The 23,786-nt window shown below is 46.7% G+C and overlaps 1 protein-coding gene across 1 annotated transcript; it reads left to right on the forward strand.

Annotated features, from left to right (window-relative positions):
* The first annotated feature begins 1,037 nt into the window (after positions 1-1,037).
* LOC106829469 (cationic amino acid transporter 4-like) lies at positions 1,038-22,043 on the forward strand. The gene is made up of 5 exons (XM_044775697.2): positions 1,038-1,185; positions 18,852-19,873; positions 20,338-20,930; positions 21,188-21,296; positions 21,398-22,043. The coding sequence occupies exons 2-5, from the start codon at positions 18,892-18,894 to the stop codon at positions 21,568-21,570; spliced, it is 1,857 nt and encodes a 618-aa protein (XP_044631632.2). The 5' UTR covers positions 1,038-1,185; positions 18,852-18,891; the 3' UTR covers positions 21,571-22,043.
* The last annotated feature ends 1,743 nt before the right edge of the window (positions 22,044-23,786 follow it).

Here is a 23,786-nt window from a genome sequence, read left to right on the forward strand (position 1 = left end):
CATATCCTTTGTTTTTTGTTTTTTGGGTTTTTTGCTGACGTAGATTCACCCTGAGCTAACATCTGTTGCAAATCTTCCTTTTTTTTGCTTGAGGAAGATTAGCCCTGAGCCGACATCTGTGCCAATCTTCCTCTAGTTTGTATTTGGGTTACTGCCTCAGCATAGCTGATGAGTGGTTTAGGTCTGCACCTGGGATCTGAACCCACGAACTCAGGCTGCCAAGGTGGATCATGCCACACTTAACTACTGTGCCATGGTGCTGGCCCCCATTTGCCCATTTTTAAATTGGGCTATTTACCTTTTTACTGTTGAGTTGTCAGAGTTCTTTCTGTATTCTGGATACAATCACCTTATCAGATATATGATTTGCAAACATTTTCTCCCATTCTGTGGATTATTCCCTTCTCACTTTCTTGATGGTATCCTTTGAAGCTGACAAGTTTTTAAGTTTGATGAAATCCAACTCATTTATATTTTTATTAGGTTTCTTGACATTTTGGTGTCATATTCAAAGACACCATTGGGGGGAGGGTGAGATGGGAAATGGAGGTCAGCTATATGGTGATGGATGGAAACTACATTTTGGTGGTGAGCACGCTGTAGTACATGCAGATGTCGAATTCTAATGTACGTTTGAAACTTATACAATGTTATAAACCAATGTTACCTCAATAAAAATAAAAAATAAAAGAAAGAAACCATTACCTCATCCTCGATCATGAAGATTTGCTCCAATGTTTTCTTCCAAGAGTTTGTTGGGAGCTTAGCTAAACTACTCCATAGCATTGCTGCCTCAGCATCCATTTTGTGTGGCCAAGTGGCCTGCAGGGGCCTTGAAGTGACACTGGCCCCTCCCGAGAGTGCACACCCTAGATAACCACCAGCAGAGTCACAAGTACGTGTCAGTTCCTGATATGACTCCTGCAACTGCCCTTCTGAGAAGCATTCTCCCTGCCTCCCAGGGCCTTCCCCCTGTGTGCCCCTTAGATAAGACCCCTGGGAAGCTTACCTAAACCTCTTTTTCATTTGAATTGGCCAATCCAGTCTTAGCCTGAGAACCCCAAAGCGTTCCACCTGCGGATCTCAATAAGGAATATGCCCCAGGTCCTGCCATGCTCTGCCTGCCCTCTGCCTTAACCTCTGATGTGGCCCATCAGGGTGTGCTGTGGACTTTCTCCAGGACCTGTGAGTAACAGACTTCTCTATTTCAATTCCTTCATGGTCTTTCGTTGAACAGAGAACAGAACCATCCAATACCCCAGGGCTCTACATAACAAATGATAATTTGAGACAATCTCAACAGCTATTTTATTGTGCTCTGCAGATACTGAATTTTTTACAAATAGAAGCTGTAGGGGAGGAGGGAGAATTCCTCCCCTTTTCTCCTTATGGGTCTTATGGCTGCTCAAAGAATTAAAAATGACCTAAGGCCGGTTGGGAGGAGAAAATCAAACAAAGTTTAATAAGTGTACGTGGAGAATTCACATAAGCATCAAGAATTCCAAAGACAGTCAGGCAAAATCAGGTATATATGTATTTCTGTACTAAGCAGAGGAAGATGGAGGTCTGAGACTTCAAAGGGAGAGAAGGCAATTTTCAGGAAGATGAAAAGAGTTCATATTTGGTAAACAAATGTTTCAATTGTCCATCCGTAGACAATGGGCCCTGGACAAGAGATCTTTTGATAAAATGGCCCTTGCTAGATGCCTTCCTGCCTACAACACCTAGAATCATTTACAAGAGCTCCTTCTGGGATAGGCCTTTCTATCTTAAATTCCTTTAAGCAATTTGGGGGAAGGTCAGATGTTCTTCTGAGCCTTGATTGTCTTCAGCTTGAAATAATCCACATCCCAGAGTGGCACCTCTTGGGGTGTCCTGCCCTGAACCCCATCAATTCCCTCATCTGAAACTTCCCTGGAAGTTTCACATATTAAAAGCTAAGCAAATGACTGTGGAGAGAGAAAATGAGTTAGTAGCCAAGTAGTAAGAAATCTGCAAAGGGAGAAAAGAACATGGATTAGAATGAGGATGAACAAGCAGAAAAGAAGGGGTCAGAGCCCGTCTCCTCACACTACATTAAACCAGTTCCTGATCCTGGGAATAAGTCAGTCCAGTAAAATGGGTGAGCTTCATTCATCTGATGGAAAGTGTGAATCTTCTCTTTTAATAGATGTAAGTTACATGCTACTTGCCCTGTTTGATTCACATTAAAGCAACATTTTTCACTGATGAATGCACAAGCTCCTCCTTGCTGGGCAGTCAGTGTGTCCACGGCAGGTGGATTTTGGAAGACCACAGAGGCTAGACTGTTAATCTCTGACTGGAGTATTTTCAAAGTTTGCATGGTGTTGAACTCTTGTTCCATTAACATGGAGAGATCTAAGATTGCCTTTTCCAACTCATGATTTCCTTAGCTGCGGAATAAGACTCTCAATGCTGAAAAGAATTTGGAGTTGTGATACACAAGTGGATTCTCCTCAGTTTCACAAGTGGTATGTTTATGTGGCATGGAAAATATTAAAAATGTTCATTTGGAGATTTTTAGCCATATATTTCAGGATACTGAAGAATTCAGTATCCAGTCCAGTTAACAGATATAAAACAAAACCTCAAGACAATTATCAGAACTAGAACCTAATATCCACGAATGTGTGCTATAGTTTCTATTGAAAGAAAATTTTTCTCTCAAAAGTCACCCTCATTTTTACCAAAGATAGCCAATTAAGATTCATTCATTTGTAAAATAAGTCTAATTTCAATATACTTGGCCCAATTATTGAAACAAGTACAGCAAGAAAATCAATTGATCATATAAGCTCCTTTAAATCTGCTTTGCTGGAACTTTTTATAGGGAATCTCAGATTGGACTTTAAAGGCCTCTTGAGGCCAGGAAAGCCAAGCCAAAGATTTGTCATCAGATTCTGCCTACAATGCCTACAGATTTGGGGGCATTCCTCTCTTGTCGAGGTCCCCCAAATATTCTGAGTTTCCAGGCACCTACCAGAGAATTGGCCTTCTTTACTCACCTGGTAAGCTTTCTGAGAACCCTGTAAGCAAGGTACCAGGCTTATATTATCAAGTGGCTTTATTTCACAAAGTTCACTCTTTGTTCCTCAAAAGCTGTCTTGTCATATCTGAGTGTGCATATTTCTCTCAAACATGACATTCCATTCAAAGCTTTAATACTAAAACCAATGTTTCCAATAGTGTCCTGTTATAATCAGAACAGATTATTATTGCCATGAAAACAATACTCACTCGTTAAGTTTCCAAATCTTGGAGGGATAAGATAGGGATAAAAAATAAATGTTTCAATTTTACTTACAAACGTATAACTTTACAAAATTGCTATAAGTCATAGTTAGCTGAAGAGAAAGAGAAAAAGGTTTTCTTAAAACTGGAAAAAACAAAACATTAAAAATCAGCAACACCTCAAATAAAAGTCACAAAAATTATAATCATCCTCATCAGTTCATTCAGTCCTGTGTAATCAATTCTTGATCTTCATCTTCTGTTGGCAGTTTCATGAAGTCATCAGTTTCTCCATTAGAGCTCTGTATTTCCTACTAAGTTCAGTTTTATCCTTTGAAAATTTATCAGAAACCTGTACTCTAGAGTAAGTGTCAGTCTTTTCCATGAATCTAAAGATGAAACATATTTGCAAAACCATCAGAGTAAAGGAGCAACTATCTGCAAATGACAAAAGACTGAAAATGGCAATTGACAAAGAAACCTATTTCTGTGACATACAACACTTCAAGATAACTAGAATTTTGGCTGACAACCAGGACAAATAAGAATTTTAGGAATAATTTTTTGAACATTTATATCAATAACATTTACCCCCATAATACCACCTAAGAAGGTTTATCATCATTTATTTGACAATGTTCCCTATGCAATTTAACATGCCAAATAAGCCTAATTTTTTCAGTATCTTCTTCTTCACAGGAAGAGAGAGAATATATTTCTTTGAGTAGTCCCAGGGGTCCTCTGAAAATTCTCAAGGAAAAAAATTTTTCCTTCAAGTCAAAAGAAAGACTTCATTTAGGATTTGAATTTGGGGGGAAGCTTTTCAAAAATATCAAATGGTTTAAAACACTTGGTCAAATAGGAAACAATGCTCACCAAGTTATCCATTCAGAGTGACAACAGAAACAGTCAAGGTCAAATAGAGAGTTAAAATAGTCAAGAAAAACCTTAATAGGGAGACCTCAGTCTTTTTGAACATAGGCAATTATTACTCTTTTTTTTTTTCCAAGGAAGATTAGCCCTGAGATAACATACACTGCCCATCCTCCTCTTTTTGCTGAGGAAGATTGGTCCTGAGTAACATCTGTGCCCATCTTCCTCTATTTTATATGTGGGACACCTGCTACAGCATGGTTCGATAAGTGGTGTGTAGGTCCATGCCCGGGATCCAAACCAGGGAACCCTGGGCTCCTGAAGCAAGTGTGCAAACTTAACCACTGCACCACTAGGCCAGCCCCATAGGAAATTACTTTAACAAAATACAGATCACTTGTATTTTAGGTCAACTTACTCGAAAATAAAGAAAAGCCTTTTATAACCTCTTTATCAAAAGCTGACTAAAAGTCCAGGAAAATTACCCTTTTAAGAGAAAGAGAACCAAATTTTAATTTTTGCAACAGCTTATTTTTTGACATTAAAACTTATTTACTTAATTAGATTTCCTTCAATCTTTAGCCAACTTGACCATGCATAAAACTCTTTTTAGGATTCCTCTTTCATGGACCTTCTATAACTTTCTTTTTACTTTCAGAATTTGTCCCATGCTTTCCTTTCTCCCTCCTAGTACTTTAGTACAAATTTATCTTTCTTAAAATACAAACAAAAATATTTCCATTCTTTATACCTTACATCTTACTTTTCTTGAATACAAAGATGTTTTGCTTAATAATTTTCAGTAGAATTTTTAACCCTTACAGACTTTAGTGAAAACTTAAAAGTAATTATGAACTGTCTTTTATATTAGCATTCTGTGGCTTGGCAAATTTATAAAAAATACTTTTTTATAACTTCTGGAAACATGCTACTTCATAGCACAATCTTTTAATAAAAATACAAGACATGCTTAGTATTAGATCCAAACAACTTTTAGTTTCTCTGTAATAAGAAGTCAAAAGTAGATAAACTTAGACATGTTTAGTGATAATGTTTCAGTACACTAACATGTTTGAAAATGACCCAGATATCCAATGAATTTTTTATCATTTAATTTCACCTAGCAAAACTTCAAAGTTTCAAGTTACCAAAGAGATGCTGCAAGTTATCTTAAATATAATGCCAGAATACATAATTATTTAAAAAATTTCACCCAACACTTTTATCTTTTCCACATCTATTTAGTTTACTTGATCCCAATAATTATTTAGATTGCCTACAAAACTTTATGAGACATTGGACAAAATTAGCCATCATTTTAAGTTATTTTTGCTAAATAGTTTTGTCATAGAGATAACATTAGCTTATATGACCAATAAACATATAATAAAGGCAGAATGTCTGCATTATATCCAATGCTGATAACTGTGAGGATATGCCCATTTTAATCAAGCCAACAATCTTAAATAACCTTTCAGTTACCAAAGATTAACTTATATCATGTTAACTTGATAGACATTGGGGTTAGTTACATTTAGAAATAATTTATGTAAGTGCTTAATTTAAGCCAACTGAATAGAGCTCTTTAGAAATTATACCATCTGGAGGTAAAATATCACACATGTAACATACATATAAAAATACATACAGAGAGTCTCCACACCTATTGTTTTAAAATTACTGCCATGAATCAGGTACAGTAATACACTAGTTACAAACCCAAATTTTGTTTAAAGCCATTTTTACTAATATTTGTGGGGAAGACACTCAGCCTGCTAGATTTCTGGCAAGGGTGATCTTATGGCCATTTTTCTTTCCTTTTTTTTTTTTCTTCAGTCCTAGGAATTAGTAATGGTCTAGATATTCCCTGGAGGGCTTGCAAGCTCCTTGAGATAAGGAAAATGGGTGGAACCTGAACTGTCTCTACAGCTGAATTTCCAGTCTTTTGCAAGGATTTCTTTTCAAGGACAATTGCTCCTCATTTCTCACAAACTGGGTTGTAACTTAAATGACGTAATAGGTTGATCTGTCTGTCCAACTATATTACAAAGGCACGGAGAAACCACTCAAGTTCTCTCCAAGATGGAGTTTCGGGGGCATATTTGCCTTATTCATTTTTAACATCCTAATACCTACAAGCATTTTGAGAGGAACAGGGGAGGCTTTGGGGCTGGAAAAGGACAAGTGAACTTTGAATTGCCTTCTAGAGCCACAGTGCTGGCCCTGCAGGGATCTGCAAGACAAAGATGGTTGTTTACAGTTCCCCAAAGAACTGGAAAGAGGTTGATCCACACTTTAAGCTGCATTTTTGTCAATTTAGAAGTTTTTCCCATTTAAGGAACCATCTTCTGACTTTTGATGAGTAGGATCCTAATAGTGACTCAAACTAATAAGAAATTATGGCTTAGCTCTGGATGCAACAGGCATCCCCAAAAGAGGGTGTAAAATAAACAACCCTCACAGGATCCAGAAAGTTCACTCCCAAAAATAATCCAAGAAAGCAAAGGCTTCCGCTGCACAGCTGGTAGTGCACTAACAAGCAATGAAAGTTGAGGCAACAAAGACCTCCAATGGCCTGGGACCCCTCATGACCAAAGAGGTCATAAAGCCAAGCTCTGAAGACAGAACAAGACAAAAGGGGAAAAACTGATCCTATATGCACATTAACAGCTTTAGCTATGCTTTGGGTCTCTCGGAGCCAGACTAATACCTAGGAGGGGAGCTGCCACAGGGTTGAGGATTGTGTGTGCTTTACAGAGTACCTCATGCTTGCACGGACATTTTCTTAAGGTTGGCAGGAGACCTGTTGTCATCAACCTCCTTCTGTGACCAACTTATCCTATCAAGGGAGTCTTCTTGAGATGGTGACCACCTAATGGCTCTGCATTGCTTGACCTGTGCCCATCAATATTGTGGCTTTTTTGGATTCCAAGATGTCCCTTAGCAACAGCTTCCACTTTATGGACATACAACATACATGGCCCTACACTTTACTGTGGGCCTGCCGAGACAACAGGCTTATGGAGATGCCTGCATCTTACCCTGTGGTCTTTCCCTTTTTATGGCAAAGGATGCAAAAGACAGAGACAAGGGAAAATAGTGACCATCTCTGGGAGCAGAAGGATCAATAAACCAATGAGTACTCAGTAGCAGATACTTCAGACTCATAGCTAAAAGGCACCCAATTTGGGAAAATTCAGCCTAAGAGGCTACAGGTGGGGCTCAAATTAGCACTTCTGATTGTTTAAGAATTTAGATATGCCAGTCAAAATTATATTTATGCTGCAGCTAGAGTCAGATCGTGAAAATTTCAAGTGTCCCCGAAATCAAGACCCTTACAATGAAGGCCTAACGAAGTCTTCCTTCTAACGGCTAATATAATTTTCCCCTGAGGCCGATGGCAGCTGGTAGGACCCTTAGCCACAAACAGGAGTGCAACCTGCATTTCTGTCTGACCATCTCAGTCCGAAAAATGCAGTGTAACCACATTCTTTTTCCTGCCATAGTTTTGAGACTCCCCTAACCTGATGATTATCAAGTCAAGCCCTCAGGACACAAAACAAGCTTGATGAGAGTCTGCAGTTCTTGTAAACATTGACAGCTTCTGGAAGCTTTAGGTCAAAAGGTGGAGACTTTGAGCCTTTAAAGGTTTGTTTCTTGTTTGAAAGCTCAAAAGGAGCCCAAAGTGGCCACTGTAATTCTAAATTATCCCAGGTTATCTTGCCAGCTGTTTACACTTATCCCCATTTTAGGGTTTTGCCCAATGTAGTCACAACACCACAGTAATTTCTAAAGAGAGTTTGTTACAGTTACTGAGAAACTCAGTCCCCAGAACAGCCAATTCAGTTCAGACAAACGTTAATACAGAATACAATTCTACATGTAATACAGACCATAATACTAGCCAGGGTCCCAGGAGTAGCTCAGAACCAGAGCCAAGAACTACTCAAAACCAGATTTCCAGGGGAAAGTCAGAACCAGCGCCAGGACTTGCCCAGACCCAGAAGCAACTTCATGAGTGGAGGATTTTTTCTATCTCTAAATACCTTGGATGGTTTAGGCCCAAGGTTCAGCTCTCAGCCCACCAGGATTCCCAGAACACAAGACAAACTTATATTTCCAGGAAATCAAACCAGAGAGACAGGGTAAAGGATAGTCAGTTTCTCAGAGTTAATTACCCCGAGTCCAGAGACATCCTGATCCAGAAGCTGCTTCTTCTCCCAAAGGGAAGAAAAGAATGCCTTAGGGCCTGGAGCACCACAGTGGGGAGACAGGGATCCAATCAGCGAAGCCTCTGGAGGAAATGTTCAAGCCCCACTTAGGGTGGATGAAAAGACCCCACACCCTGCCAGGGGATGCAGGGCCTTGGGCGGGTGGTTGCAGGACCTTGGTCCCTTCGTGGTCACCAGTTTTCACCACACAAAATTGGGGTTCTCTGCTGATGTGCACAAACAAGCCAATTAATGATGGCGTCCGACTCGAGGGGGAGAATCAGCTTTATTCTGTGAAAGCAACCTGCGGGGAGACGGGGGCAGGTGTCCTGAGACCTGTCTCCCCAGTTCAGGATTTGGGGGGGAATTTAAGAGGTTAGGGAGATTATGCTGGCACACAGAAATGCTGGTAGGCCAGGTTCTGATTGGTGGGCTTCAAGCATTTATGGTAATGTATTAAACATTTATGACAGGGTGGGGAAGCAACCTTAACACTAGATCTTCCTGAAGGAGGGACCCTTCACATCTGACAAGAGTCCAACTTTCAGGTTCCAGTCACGTCCTGGTCCTTGGGTTCTGTGGGCATGGAGGTATTCAGTCCTGAGGTCGTTTCAGGTCTTGATTTCTTCATTTACACATGCTCTGGCTGTGTGGCTTTGCAGTTTTTCTGAAAGGCGATCCTTAATCACTTTGTTGAACTGGTCCTGGAGGGCCTGTGGTTACATTTACATTAAATTTGCTTTTTAATCTCTGTTCTAAGTCAGACTTCCATTCTTTCATTTTATTAAGAGATTCCCTAAGGTAAGCCATTATATTTGGGGGGATTTTCTTTTCAATTATTCTTCCCATGAATACCAATAAGGCAGCTGCTTGTGATAAGAGCTCTCTTGAATAGTTTTCAAATATAAAATTTACTCTAATTCAAAAGATCCATCATCTGGCCCTGGACGAGGAGGATCTCCATTGGTGTATTTATTCCAATAGTGACTCAGTCCAATGGGACTTTATAAGGAAAGATCTGGAGGTAACTTCCAGGGTTAGAGTAAATCTTTACCATGGATGCAAGAAGTGCCCCTGGAGAGGGCACAGATGATGCATCCCCCATGATCCAAGAAGGTGACTCCTCAAACCCTCGGGGGAAGTAAAGAGCTTTGCTGCACAGGCAGTAAGGATGGTGTAATGAAAATGGTGTCTCTGGTCCCTCAGGAGAGCATGGGAGCCTCTAGTCACAGACCCACTAATCTGTGACACCAGGCAGGAGCCACAGGAATGGGACTTTTCCAGTGCTAACAAATAAGGAAGGCTGAAATGACAAAGGCCTCCATGGATTGGACCCTTTATGACAAACTCACCTGAGAGCCTGGCACAGCCAGACAGAGAATGCTTGGAACCTCAGTCTATTTGACTGGCCACCAAGGTTTACTCCAGCAAATGCACCTTCTGGATGCTGGAGACCACGGAAAATATTATCACTGGTCAAAAGCTAAGTTCTCGAGACACAGAATACGGTGGAAGGAAAAAGCTCATCTGGTTGTGTTTCTTTCCCCTACATACACAGTGACAACTTTAGCTCTGCCTTGGGTCCCTTGGAGCCGAACTAATACGTAGGAGGGATGTGCCATGGGGTTGGGGATTGTGTGTGTTTTACAGAGCACCTCATTGCACAGGAATTTTCTCGAGTTTGGCGGGAGACCTGTTGCCATCTATGCAGTTTCATGACCAAATTTTCCTATCATGGAAGTCTTCTTGAGGAGGCAACACCCCAACGGCTCTGAACTGCTCGACCCATGCCCACCAATATTGCAGCCTTTTGGCTTCCAAGATATCCCTCAGCAACAGCTGTTACCTCACATGCATATGAACCCACAGCAAAGTTTGTCTCAACAGACGCTGCTCTGGTGAGATTGCAAACTCACCAGCCTGTGCCTTTGGGCCGGCCCAGACAACAGGCTTATAGGGCTTATGTCTGCATCAACTCTGTGGTTTTTCCTTCTTATGACATACGACACAAATACATATACAAAAAAGAAAAAACAAGTGACTATCTCTGGGAAGAAAAGGATGAAAAAGCCAAGAGTACGCTACAAAATTTACTGGAGTCACTAAAAACCACAAGAAAATAGTTTCCCAAATATTTTCTCCTGCCAATATAAATTTAGAAAGAGAGAAAGAAATTCTCACTATTTCCCTCCACCAAACCCCACAGATAGAGACTCCAGGAGGCTGATGTGGTCAGAAATCTTACCTCTTGCCAGCCTTCATCAGACGACCCAGAATCTCCACATCTGCGATCGTGCCAGGGAGAAAGCACTTCTTCCAGCCAGAGAAGGCAGCTTGCCAGCCAGTGTGGAATCCTGATGGCTACACCAAAACTGCAGGGGAAGAGGGAGAATTCCCCCTTTTCCCCTTCCTTTTCTTACGGCTGGTCAAAGAATTAAAACTGACATAAGGCAGGGCAGCGGAGAAAATCACAGTTTAATATGTGTACCTATTGACTTCATGAGCATGAAGAATTCCAAAGATGGTCAGGCAAAATGAGGTGTATATGTCTTTCTGGACTAAGGAGAAGGAGATAGAGGTCTGAGACTTCAAAGGGGAGAAGCCAATCTACGAGAAGGTGGAAAGAGTTAATATTTGGTAAAGAAGTGTTTGCATTGTCCCATCTACAGACAATGGGAACTGAAAGAGCTCTTTTCATAAAATGGCCCTTGCTAGATGTCTTCCTGCCCACCACACCTAGGATTATCTATGGTAAGAGCTCCTTCCTGGGACAGGCTCTTCTATCTTAAATTATTTTAGGCAGTTTGGGGGAAGGTCAAAAGTTCTTCCAATATCTTCCAAGCATTGATTGTCTTCAGCTTGAAATAATCCACATACCAGAGTGGACATCTTGGGGCAATCTGCCCTAAACCCCATCAAAGGTTTATGGCAACCCTGGGTCTAGCCAGTCTATTGGCACCATTTTTCCAACAGCATTGGTTCACTTCTTGTCTTTGTGTCAGATTTTAATAATTCTCAGAATGTTTCAAATACTTCCATTCTTATTAATTTGTTATAGTGATCTGTGATCAGTGAGCTATTTTTTCTTTATGCTTTTTGTTGAGGAAGATTAGCCCTGAGCTCACATCCACTGCTAATCTTCCTCTTTGTCCTGAAGAAGATTGGCCCTGAGCTAACATCCATGACCATCTTCCTCTATTTTATATGAGGGACACATGCCACAGCGTGACTTGACAAGCAGTGTGTAGGTTCATGCCTTAGATCCAAGGTGGAGCTCATGAACTTAACCACTGAGCCACCAGGCCAGCCCCTGTCATCAGTGATCTTTGTTGTTGGAATTGTAATTGTTTGGGGTTGCCACAAACTGTGCTCCCATAAGATAGGAAACTTAAGAGATGAATGTTGTATGTGTTCTGGCTGCTCCACTGACCAGCAGTTCTCCCATCTCTCTCCCTCTCCTCAGGCCTCCCTATTGCCTGAAACACAACAATACTAATATTAGGCCAGTTAATAACCCTACGATTGCCTCTAAGTGTTCCAGTGAAAGGAAGAGTTGCACGTCTCTCACTTTAAATCAAAATCTGGAAATGATTAAGCTTAATGAGGAAGGCAGCTCAAAAGCCAAGATAGGACAAAAGCTAGGCCTCTTGCACCAAACAGTTAGCCAAGCTGCGACTGCAAAGGAAACGTTCTTGAAGGAAATTAAAAGTGCTACTCCAGTGAACACACAAATGATAAGGAAGGAAGACAGCCTTATTGCTGATATGGAGAAAGTTTTAGGGGTCTGGCTGGATGATCAAACCAGCCACAACATTCCCTTAAGCGAAAGCCTAGTCCAGAGCAAGGCCCTAACTCTTCAATTATAGGAAGGATGAGAGAGGTGAGGAGGCTGCAGAAGAAAAGAATGAAGCCAGCAGAGGTTGGTTCATGAGGTTTAAGGAGAGAAGCCATCTCCATGACATGAAAGTGCCAGGTGAAGCAGCAAGTGCTGATGGAGAAGCTGCAGCAAGTTACAGCGAAGATCTCGCTAAGATCACTAGTGAAGGTGGCTGCTCTAAACAACAGAGTTTCAATGTAGATGAAACAGCCTTTTATTGGAAGAAGGTCCCTTCTAGAACTTTCCTACCTAGAGTGGAGAAGTCAATGCCTGGCTTCAAAGCTTCAAAGGACAGACTGACTCTCTTGTTAGGGGCTAATGCAGCTGGTGACTTTAAGTTGAAGCTTTGCTCATATACTGTTCCAAAAATCCTAAGGACCTTAAGAATTGTGCAAAATCTTCTCTGTGCTCTATAAATGGAACAATAAAGCCTGGAGCACAGTACGTCTGTTTACAACATGGTTTACTGAATATTTTAAGCCTACTGTGGAGACCTACTGCTCAGAAAAAAAGATTCCTTTCAAAATATTACTGCTCATTGACAATGCACCTGGTCAGCCAAGATCTCTGATGGAGATGTTCAATGTCCATCAGACATTGTTTCCATGCCTGCTAACACAACATCCATTCTGCATGATCTGGGGAGTCATTTTGATTATGGACCATGGAGTAATTTTGAGTTTCAAGTCTTATTATTTAAGAAATAGTTGTCATAAGGATATAGTTCCCATAGAGAGTGGTTCCTCTGATGGATCTGGGCAAAGTAAACTGAAAATCTTCTGGAAAGAATTCACCTTTCTAGATGCCATTAAGAACATTTGTGAATCATGCAAAGAGGTCAAACTATCAATATTAACGGGAGTTTGGAAGAAGGTGATTCCAACCCTCATGGATGACACTGAGGGATTCAAGACTTCAGTGGAGAAAGTAACTTCCGATGTGGTGGACAGAGCAAGAGAGCTAGGACTAGCAGTGGAGCGTAAAGATGTGACTAATGGCTGCACTCTCATGATACAACTTTAATGGATGAGGAGTTGCTTCTTATGAATGCGAAAAGAAAGTGGTTTCTTGAGATGGAAGCTACTCCTGGTGAAGATGCTGTGAAGATAGTTGAAATGACAACAAAGGATTTAGAATATTACATAAACTTAGTTGATAAATCAGTGACAGGGTTTCTGAGGACTGACACCAATTTTGAAAGAAGTTCTAGTGTGGGCAACATGCTATCACACATTTCATGTTACAGAGAAACTGTTCAAGAAAGGAAGAATCAATCAATGCAGCAAACTTCACTGTTGTCTTATTTTAAGAAATTGCCACAGCCACCCCAACCTTCAGCAACCGCCACCCTGATCAGTCAGCAGCCATCAACATGGAGGCAAGACCCTCCCCCAGGAAAAAGATTACAACTTGCCAAAGGTTCAGATGGTGGTTTGCAGTTTTTAATTAATAAAGTGTTTTTTAATTAATGTATATACATTGTTTTTTTAGACATAATGCTATTGTATACTTCATAGGCTATAGTATGGTGTAAACATAACTTTCAAATGCACGGGGAAACAAAAAAATTCAAGTGGCTCACTTTCTTATGATACTCATTTTCTTGTGGTGGTCTGGACTGAACCCCTAATAACCTCGAGGTATGCCTGTATAGTTTCAGCACTTAGATTTAGGTCTTTGATCCATTTTGAGTTAATTTATGTGTGTGGTGTGAGGTAGGAATCTGACTTCATTCACTTGCATGTGAATACCTAGTTGTCGCAGCACAGTGTGTTGAAAAGATTATTGTTTCCCCAGTGGTTTGTTTTGGCGCTCTTGTCAAGAATCAAGTGGCCATTGTTAAAGTTCGGTGCTCACTGCTTTGGTAAGCTGGGTTTGTTCCCCATCACAGAACACCACCACCTGTCTGTCAGCTGCCATGCTGTGTTGCAGCTCACATAGAAGTAGTAGAAGGACTTACAGCTAGGATATACAACCATGCTCTGGGGCTTTGCTGAGAAAAACAGAAAGAGGAAGATTGGCAACAGTTGTTAGCTCAGGGCGAATCTTTCCCTGCCAAAAAAGAAAAAAATCAACTGGCCACCAAGAGAATGAGAAAACAAAGCATACACTAGGAGAAAATATTTGCACAAGACATAGCTGATAAAGAATTGTTATCTAAATTATAGGAAGAATTATTCAAAATCAAAAATAAGAAAACCAACAACCCAATTAAAATGGGCAGATCTGAGCAAATATCTCACCAAAGAAGATGCACAGTTGGCCAATAAGGCTATGAAAAGAGGCTCCATTAGGGCATTGCAAATTACAACGACACTGAGACACCACTCCACACCAGTTAGAAGGGCAAAAATCCAACACACTGACAACACCACCTGCTGCTGAGGATGCAGAGCAGCAGGAACGCTCCTTCATTGCTGGTGGGAGCGCAACACGGCACAGCCATTTTGGAAGAGAGTGTGGTAGTTTTTTAGAAAACCGAACATACTTTTACCACATGATTCAGCAACCACACTCTTTGTTATTTTCCCCAATGAGCCGAAAACTTATATCCACACAAAAACCTGCACATGGATGTTTACAGCAGCTCCTTTCATGATTGCCAAAACTTGGAAGCAACCAAGATGTCCTTCAGTAAGTGCATGGATAAATCAACTGTGCTCCATCCAGACAAGAAATGTTACTCAGTGTTAAAAAGAAAGGAGCTAACAAGCTGTGAGAAGACATCAGACAACCTTAAATACATATGACTCAGTTAAAAAGGCCAGTCTGAAAAGGTGACATATTGTCTGACTCGATTCCAGCTATATCACATTCTGGAAAGGCAAAACTGTGGAGACAGAAAAAGATCAGTGGTTCTCAGGGGTTAGTGGGGAGGGAGGGATGAGTAGGTGAAGCACAGAGGATTTTTAGTGCATACTGTAATAGTGTACAAATGTCACTATACATTTGTCAAAACCCATGGAATGTACAACACCAAGAGTGAGCCCTAATGGAAACTATGGGTTTAGGTGATAATGAGGGGTCATTGTAGGTTCATCAATTACAACAAATGTACCAATCTGCTGGGGTGTGGTGAGAGTGGGGGAAGCTGTGCATGTGCATATGAGAACTCCACCTTCTGCTCAATTTTGTTGTGAACCTAAAACTACCCTAAAAAATGAAGTCTATTTTTTAAAAATCAATTGGCCATAAATTTAAATTGGCTACAAATTTTTAAAAATTAATTGCCCATATTTTTGGACTCTCAATTCTATTCCATTGATCTATATGTCTATCCTTATGTCAGTAACACACTGTCTTGATTGCTGTAGCTTTGTGGTCTGTTGAGAAATCAGAAAGTGTAAGTCCTCCAACTTTGTTCTTTGTCAAATTGTTTGGGCTGTCCTGGGTCCCTTGCGTCTCCACATGAATTTTAGGATGAGCTTGATAATTTCTGCAAAATAGCACTTGGGATTGTGACAGGGATTGCACTGAATCTGCAGACCGATTGGGGAGGATTTCCATCTTGACAACATTAAGTTCTCCAGTTCAGGAATGTGGGATGTCCTTCCACTCATTTAGGTCTTCTACTTTTTTCAATATGTTTAGTAGTTTTCAGTGCTGAAGTCTTGCATTTCTCTTGTCAATTTTATTCTAAGGTATGCTTATACATACACTTATTCTTTTTGATGCTGTGGAAGCAGAATTGTTTTCTTAATTTCATTTCTGGATAGTTCATTGCTGGTGTATAGAAACACAATTGACTTTTGTATATTGATCTTGTATCCTGCACCTTCACTGAACTTGTTTATCAGTTCTAGTAATTTTTTGTGTGGATTCTTTGGGATTTTCTCTACATAAGATCGTGTCATCTGTGCTAGAGACAGTTGTACTTCTTCCTTTCCAATCTGGATTCCTTTTATGTCACATTCTCACCTAATTGCCATGGCCAGAGCCTCCAGTGAAATGTTGAGCACAAGTGGTGAGAGGACATCCCGAGGTTGTTCTCGATCAGAGGGAAAGCTTTCAGTCTCTCACCACTGAGCACAGCAGCCGGGGGTTTTCGTAGATGGTCTTCATCAGTTTGAGGGCGGTCCCGTCTATTCCAGCTTTGCTGACTGTTTTTCTCTGCGTCTGTCGAGATGACCATGTGGTTTTGTCCTTCTTCTATTAGTATGGCATATAATACGTTGACTGACTTTCAGATGCTAAATCAATCTTGCATTCCTGGGATAAATCCTGCTTGGTCCTTTATATGTCACTGGACTCAACTTGCTGGTATTCAGTTGAATGATTCTCCCTCTATATTCATAAAAGATACCGGCCTGTGTTTTCTTTTCTGTGATGTCTTTGTTGGGTTTGGTATCAGGGTGATCCTGGCTTTGTAGGATGAGGTGGGACGTGCTTTCTCTTTGTGTATTTTTTGGTGCTTTCTCTTCACTGCATCTTCATAGTGTTGCTCTGTGTAACTGCCTTGCTCAGTGGGATCCAGCATTTGGCCCAGCCATATTCCTGGACGTGTACAGTTTACTGCATCAACCATGCTTGGCCACGAATATCCATTGGATGTTGGTGCTCGTGAAGGGGTGTGTGGTTAGAGCTCCTCTCTGGGTAGATAAAGTCAGTAAGTCTTCCAAAAGCATGCCTATCAGCTCTCAGGTTGTCATCAGCAAGGCCTTGCGGGAGCTCCTGTTACAAAATTGCTCAAGCCTCTTGGTTGGAAATGCATTTTTCTGGATTTTTGTCAAAACATTTCAGAACAAGGAACATCTGCTTAGCTGTGTTTCGGCCACAAGGAGTGAGGTACGGGAGATGTCATCCCTGCAGGCAGTGGGAGCCCATCTGAGAAGTTCCTCGAGACGATGTCAGCCAAATATCAGAAGAGGACAAGGGGGTGGGCTCAGGCAGTGTTCTAAGTGGCACCATCTTGTCTGGGAGTCCACCATCCTGTCACCAGCCCAGTGAGCCAGACAGCCTGCAGGTGCCCCTAAAGTCCTGTTCCGCAAACCACATAGAAACCTGACAAGACGGAGAAACTTCTGGGGGAAGAGGATATCTGTTTTAGTTGTGCGTTGCTTGCACAGATTGTCATCATTTTTCTGTAAACAACTTCACACGCTGTCACACCAACCTTTCCACTTTCAAAGAAGTGGGAAGAGCAGAAGGACAAAGACCCCTCAGCCCCAGGAATAAATCAGCCTGAGGGGGTTGTGATTGTCACGTGGTGAGACCCGTGATGTGTCATCCGTGATGTGGGGACTGGCCTGGAGAAGCTCAGTCCACGCTACTTCTCACGGATATCCACAAGTGGGGAGCTGCCGTTAGGGTCCTGCAGGGTCCCCCAGGCTTGACAGGTGCTCCTGTCTAGAAAGGGCTGCCATTGGTGGCTGAGGGGCTCTAGGGGTGCCCCCAGCTGGAGGGCTGAGGTTATCCCCAGGAGTCTGCTTGCCTCCTTTCAGGACATCGTGTGCAGCTACAAGCTCAGAACAGCCAGCGTGAGTCCTGCCAATTCGCAGACCAGTCCCCAGAGCTGCGCACTCCCTCATCAGTGGATGAGTGTGGCTTACTGCCATCCCGCTGTGCCCAGAGGTCAGGCGCTGCCCAAGGCCTCTCAGCCAGATTCATACCCTCGTCTTACCAGCGTCTTGCCTGACGCCCACAGCCCCACAGTTCCCAGTGTTGAGGGGCCCGGATGGTGCCCAGCTGGTGGAGTACCTGTGTTGGGATGAGGGATCAAGGAGGGTGCCTGCAGCAGTGGAAAGCGGGCGGGGTCCAAACCCCACCAGCCCCGACCCCAGACCCGGACCTTAAACTTCACCAGCCTCCTGAGGCCACCAGTGGGTTTCCTCATCTGTGAATCAGGCACAGTAATAGGGCTTCCCTAGAACCTGAGGATCTCTGGTCTTGACTGTGTGAGATGTGGGTAGTGTTGGCTAAATGCCTGTAGGACCACGATATGGGGTCCTGTACCAGATCTGGCAGCCTGGGGTAGGGACCGGCGTAGACTGGTGGTGGCAGCGACAGCTGTGGTGGCAGCAAGGGAGACAGCAGGTGAGCTGCAGGAAGTCATGCAGGACAGACTCAGGCCAGAGAGGAGGTGACGGTTTTGCTAATTGGGGACAGGGGTATGGCAGAGGTGGCTCTGGCCACAGTGTGGAGGCGGGCTGCAGGGCCCCGGCCTCAGGTGCAGGGCCCAGAGTGTGCCCCACTCCCATTAGGCACTGATACACAGCCTGGCAGGGCTGGGAGAGCGGGCATCAGTGCTGCTGTCTGAGACCAGGTGGCCTCTGGGTCAGAGTTGCTCCTGTTCCAGGTCCTGGAGCCCTGGCCCAGCTCCCAGGAAGCCTTGGGGTTCCACCCTGCCCTGGGATCCCAGACCACTAGAGCGGTTCCCAGCCAGGCTCCCTGGGGTAGCCCCCTCTAGACCCTCAGGGCCCCTCCCAAGCACGCCCAGGTCCCCCTCCACCAGGCTCCCTCCCTTGCCCCGGAGGCAGGCCAGAGATCTCCATGCTTCCCTGTGACCCTGACCCTGCCTCATCCAGCCCTCCGGGCAGCCAGTGGTTCAAGGCTTCAGTCCCAGGGCAGGGTCAGAGCAATGACTGAAGGCTGGTCAGGATCCATCTGGACAGTCTGTCATCTCCCTCTCACCCTCATAGGTGCCCACAGCTGGCTTGGTGCTCCTCTCAGCTGCCCACCATGGGCTGGGGACTGCCCAACACCGCCAGCCTGGCGCGCTTCTGCCAGAAGCTGAACCGACTAAAGCCACTGGAGGAGTCCACAACGGAGACATCACTTCAGCGCTGCCTGAGCACGCTGGACCTGATCCTGCTGGGAGTCGGTGCTACAGTGGGCTCAGGTCTCTACGTGCTCTCGGGCACCGTGGCCAAGGAGATGGCTGGCCCTGCGGTGCTCGTGTCCTTCAGCATCGCTGCTGTGGCCTCCCTGCTGGCAGCCCTATGCTACGTGGAGTTCGGGGCCCGTGTGCCTCGCACGGGCTCTGCCTACCTGTTCACCTATGTGTCCTTGGGCGAGCTGTGGGCCTTCCTCGTTGGCTGGAACGTGCTCCTCGAGTACCTCTTTGGCGGCGCTGCTGTGGCCCGCGCCTCGAGCAGCTACCTGGACGCCATCTTCAGCCACCGCATCCGTAACTTCACCATGGCCCACGTGGGCTTCTGGCAGGTGCCGTTCCTGGCCCAGTTCCCCGACTTCTTGGCTGCTGGAGTCATACTTTTGGCCTCCACATTTGTCTCCTGTGGAGCCCGTGTCTCTTCCTGGCTCAACCACATACTGCTTGCCATGAACCTGCTCGTCATCCTCTTCATCATCATCCTGGGGTTTGTCCTGGCCCGCCCGCACAACTGGAGTGCTGACGAGGGTGGCTTTGCACCCTTCGGCTTCTCCGGCATCATGGCCGGAGCTGCCACCTGCTTCTATGCCTTCCTGGGCTTTGGTGTCATTACTACCTCCAGCGAAGAGGCCCAGAACCCGAAGCGGGCTGTGCCTATGGCCATCATCATCACGCTTGGCCTGGTGGCTGGTGCCTACATCCTCGTCTCCACTGTGCTCACCCTCATTGTGCCCTGGCACAGACTGGAACCTGACTCAGCACTCGCTGATGCCTTCTACCAGCGGGGTTACAGCTGGGCGGCCTTCATCGTGGCCGCTGGTGCTATCTGCGGTAAGGGGCCTTTCCGGGCAAGGAGGGAACAGGGTGATGGGGCCCTGCCCTAGGCCTCGAGGGAACACAGTTCCACCTGGGCCTGTGTTCCCAGTTGCATCCTGGGCCCAGGAAGGTGCTAATGATTAGACTCTCCACCCAGGCTCGTTGGGAGGGACCTACTCACCGCCTCTGCCAATCGTACACAGAATGTCAGTTCTGGGCATGTGTTGCCAGGTCCTTTCCTGGTGGAGGGACTCAGCCCTCAACAGATTCTCCAGTGGGTCTGTCACCTAAACTGGGCTGTCCCATTCCTGGGTGGTGAGGGGGAACAATCCAGTACCTTACATACACTCAGGCTCACTCTGAGAGCCCAGATAGACTCATGCCCCTGTTCCTAAGGGGCCACCCATGCCCTGAACACCAGCAGCGACCCCTGGTGGGCCTTTCCACCATGCTGACCAGTTTCCCACCCTCTGCCACAGCCATGAACACTGTCCTGCTCAGTGACATCTTTACCCTACCACGCATCGCATATGCCATGGCCACCGACGGGCTCTTCTTCCAGGTGTTTGCCCACGTGCACCCCCGGATGCAGGTCCCCATAGTGGGCATCCTGGTATTTGGGGTCCTCATGGCTTTCCTGGCGCTGCTGCTGGACCTCCGGACACTGGTCCAGTTCCGGTCCATCTGCACACTGCTGACCTTTACCTTCGTGGCCACCAGCACTATCGTGCTACACTTCCACAAGTCCCTTCCAGCCAGTTCCCTGGGCCCAGCCAGCCCTGTGGGCACAGAGCAGGCCTCAGCCCCTGAGCCCGGGCAGCTGCGACCAGCCCTGAGGCCCTACCTTGGCTTCCTGGGTGGGTGCAGACCTGGAGCCGCTGTGGCTTGGGCACTTGGTGTCCTGGTGGCCTCGGCCATCACTCTGGACTGCGTGCTGGTCTTTGGGGACTCGGCCCTGCACCTCCCACCCTGGGGCCACACCCTGCTGCTCCTGCTCAGCTCCGTCGTGTTTCTGCTCAGTCTCCTCGTCCTGGGGGCCCACCAGCAACAGCGCCGGCAGGACACCTTTCAGGTACTTCCTCCAGCCAGCACCCCTCACTCTCAGCCCAGCCAGCTCCCTTCGCCCCTTCCTCCTCTGCCGTGGCAGGATGCACCAGGGCTCACGGGGTAGGGGAGGCCAGAACCCCATCCCCCTCTTTCTGCATGGCGAGTGGGCACTTGTCTCTGGAACCTCCAGAGGTGGAGAAAGGCTCTGTGGACTCCCGAGAAATCAGGCCCCAGGCCAGCAGCCCTTCCCTGCAGCCCAGCAGCCCTGCCCTTGCCCCTCAGGTTCCCATGGTGCCCCTGACTCCAGCCCTGAGCATCCTCCTCAACGTCTTGCTCATGCTGCAGCTGAGCTACCTGACCTGGCTGAGCTTGTCCGTCTGGCTGCTGATTGGTGAGTGGGGGCCAGGCTGGGACCCTGGGTTGGCTGCAGGAGGAGGGCAAGCAGGGAAGCTGGGCTGGGACCTGCCCCTCAGGCTTGTGCCATCCTTACAGGACTCATGGTGTATTTTGGCTATGGCATCTGGCACAGCAAGGAGAACCAGCAGGAGCTGCCGGGGTTGACTGCCACACACGGCAGCCTGGAGGAGACAGCACAGGCCCTGCAGCCCCTCAGCCAGGACCCGGCCCAGGAGCCCGGCCACACGGAGCAGCCCGACAGTCCATGAGGACCGCTGGGGGCCTGCCTGCCCTCCTGCACCTCCTCATGCGGACAGAGGGGCTGACAGCTCCTTTTATCCAGGACAGCTTAGGTTTGTAGGCCTGTCTATGCCAAGGAGTCCTCAGGACCTCAGGACCTTAGCACAGGTGCGTAGCTTTGAGTCCTTATGAGTGGGCCGTGCCCGGAGCTGGTGTGGTGGACTCTGTCTAGCACCTTCCAGTTTATGACCAACTCCAGCTACCTGGGCAGGTGAGCCAGGTGGGCAGAGAAGAGGCCCGCAGCCCCAGGGATCCGCAATAATAACTGTTCAGCCACCCCCATGGCCTGCCATCGTGTCCACTGTGGTGTTCTTTGTGGCACTGAGTCCTCCCCTGCCCCTAGGAACCAGACAATTGTCCCTAATCCACAGCAAAGATGCTGAGGTTCTATAATGGGGAGGCACCAGCCCTGGGACGGCCCTGAGTCAAGGACATGGCCGGGCCTGGGTCCTGGTGTCCTGCCCTCAGGCCAGTGCCCTCTGGCCAGTTCAGAGGGGACCTACACACACCAGGCACAGAGGGATCCCTGACAGGGTGGGCCCAGGCTCCCTCCCAGGTTCCTTACATGTCCCCTTGGGGATGGATGCACAGAGCAGAGCCTGGACCCCAAGAGGGTGGTTGGAAAGGACAGTGGATTTCCTGGGTTCCCTCAGTCCCCCAGGGCTCCCAGAGAGCAGAGCATGTGGCTGAGGCCCCGGGATGTGGATGCCCACCTGCCTGGATACATGCATCTCTCAGGCACAGGCCCACACGGCTCCCCTGGGGGCGCACAGCCACGTGCAGACTGAGGCAACAGCTGTTTCCAAGCTCAGGGTCCGCAGCTCCATCTGCCTCTCTCCCTGCCGACTCCACAGGGCTTTGGGACGAAGGCTCAGGATGGGACACACGCATGCAGGTGGGAGCACGAGCACCTGGGCCCCAACTGGTGGCTGTAGGGCCCCATCCTCAGGGTCCCCAGGCCCACCCTGCACTCCCACTGGTCTCTTGAAGGCCATGTTACATCTACCATAGATGCCTCCGACTCCTTGATCCTGCCTGTGAGGACCACACAGGAAGCTGCTGGCTCTGGCAGCTTTACTCCTTGACTCTCTGCAGCCTTGACATCAGCCTTCTCTGGGCCGCAAAGACAGCCAGGTACACGTGATCTCGCTCCAATAACCAGGCCTCAGGGCCGTGAACTCTCACCCCAACCCTTCTGACCCTGCCTCCCATAGACACTGCTCTGGGGATTGAGAGGCAGCGGGGAACCCAAGGCTTGGCTGGGGCTCCAGGTTCCAGATGATTCCAGATGCTGCTCAGCCTGAGCCCCAGCCCTGGGCCTCCACCACCTGGCCCATGTCACTCCACCAGCAAGCTGGAGCATGACCTGGACACCAGGGACCCATGAGAAGGCAGCCCTTTGTCTCCCTGGGCTGGGTACCCCCAAATCTCTGCCCCTCCTTGGGACCAAGAGAGGGCTGGACTCCTGCAGCCCCCATCCCTCCCCTCCTGACTACGGGCCCGGGGACATGGGGAAATTCTCCAGCAGGCAGGACTCAGGCCCCTAGGAGGTTTCCAGAGCCAGAACCAGGCCAGCCTGCTGGGGCTTCCATGTGCTCTGTTAAGAACATTCTCTCCAGCCCCTGGGCTGCACCTGGGGTCTTGATCAGAGCATGGTCCTCGTGCAGTTGCCTCAGGCTGGGGTGGGGAGCTGGCCAGACATGTTCTCAGGTGTGACCTTGGGCAGCAGTGACATATGTGTCCAGATATACAGCCTCCCCACCCTATGGCTCCCTGAAGCCCAGTGAGCAGGGTGTTGGGCTGGGGGTCACCAAGGAGACAGACAGAAGGTCCTAAAGGATCCCAATGCCCACCAACTCAGCCTATCCACCTTCTTCTCCATCCCAGCCCCCCACAGCCCAAGGGCTCCACCAGGAAGGGGCTGGCACTCACAAGCTGAGTGGTTATGGGCCCAAGAGGTGCCTGTGCCCTTGCATGGGGTCCCAGGGGGTCAGATCATCTGCCCACTGCACTCATTCCATGGATGAGGCCTGGAGCTGGGAGGGGACATGCCCTAGGACCCCAGCACCAGAGTAGCTGAGACAGCTCCTCTTGTCAGGCTGCTTTCTCCTCTGCCTTGGAATCTGGCTACACAGAACCACACTTCCCTGCCTGAGAGGCCTGGGCTGAGCCACTCTGGCTGTGG

This window comes from Equus asinus, chromosome 8 (assembly GCF_041296235.1).
Source record: "Equus asinus isolate D_3611 breed Donkey chromosome 8, EquAss-T2T_v2, whole genome shotgun sequence".
Lineage (NCBI taxonomy): Eukaryota > Metazoa > Chordata > Mammalia > Perissodactyla > Equidae > Equus > Equus asinus.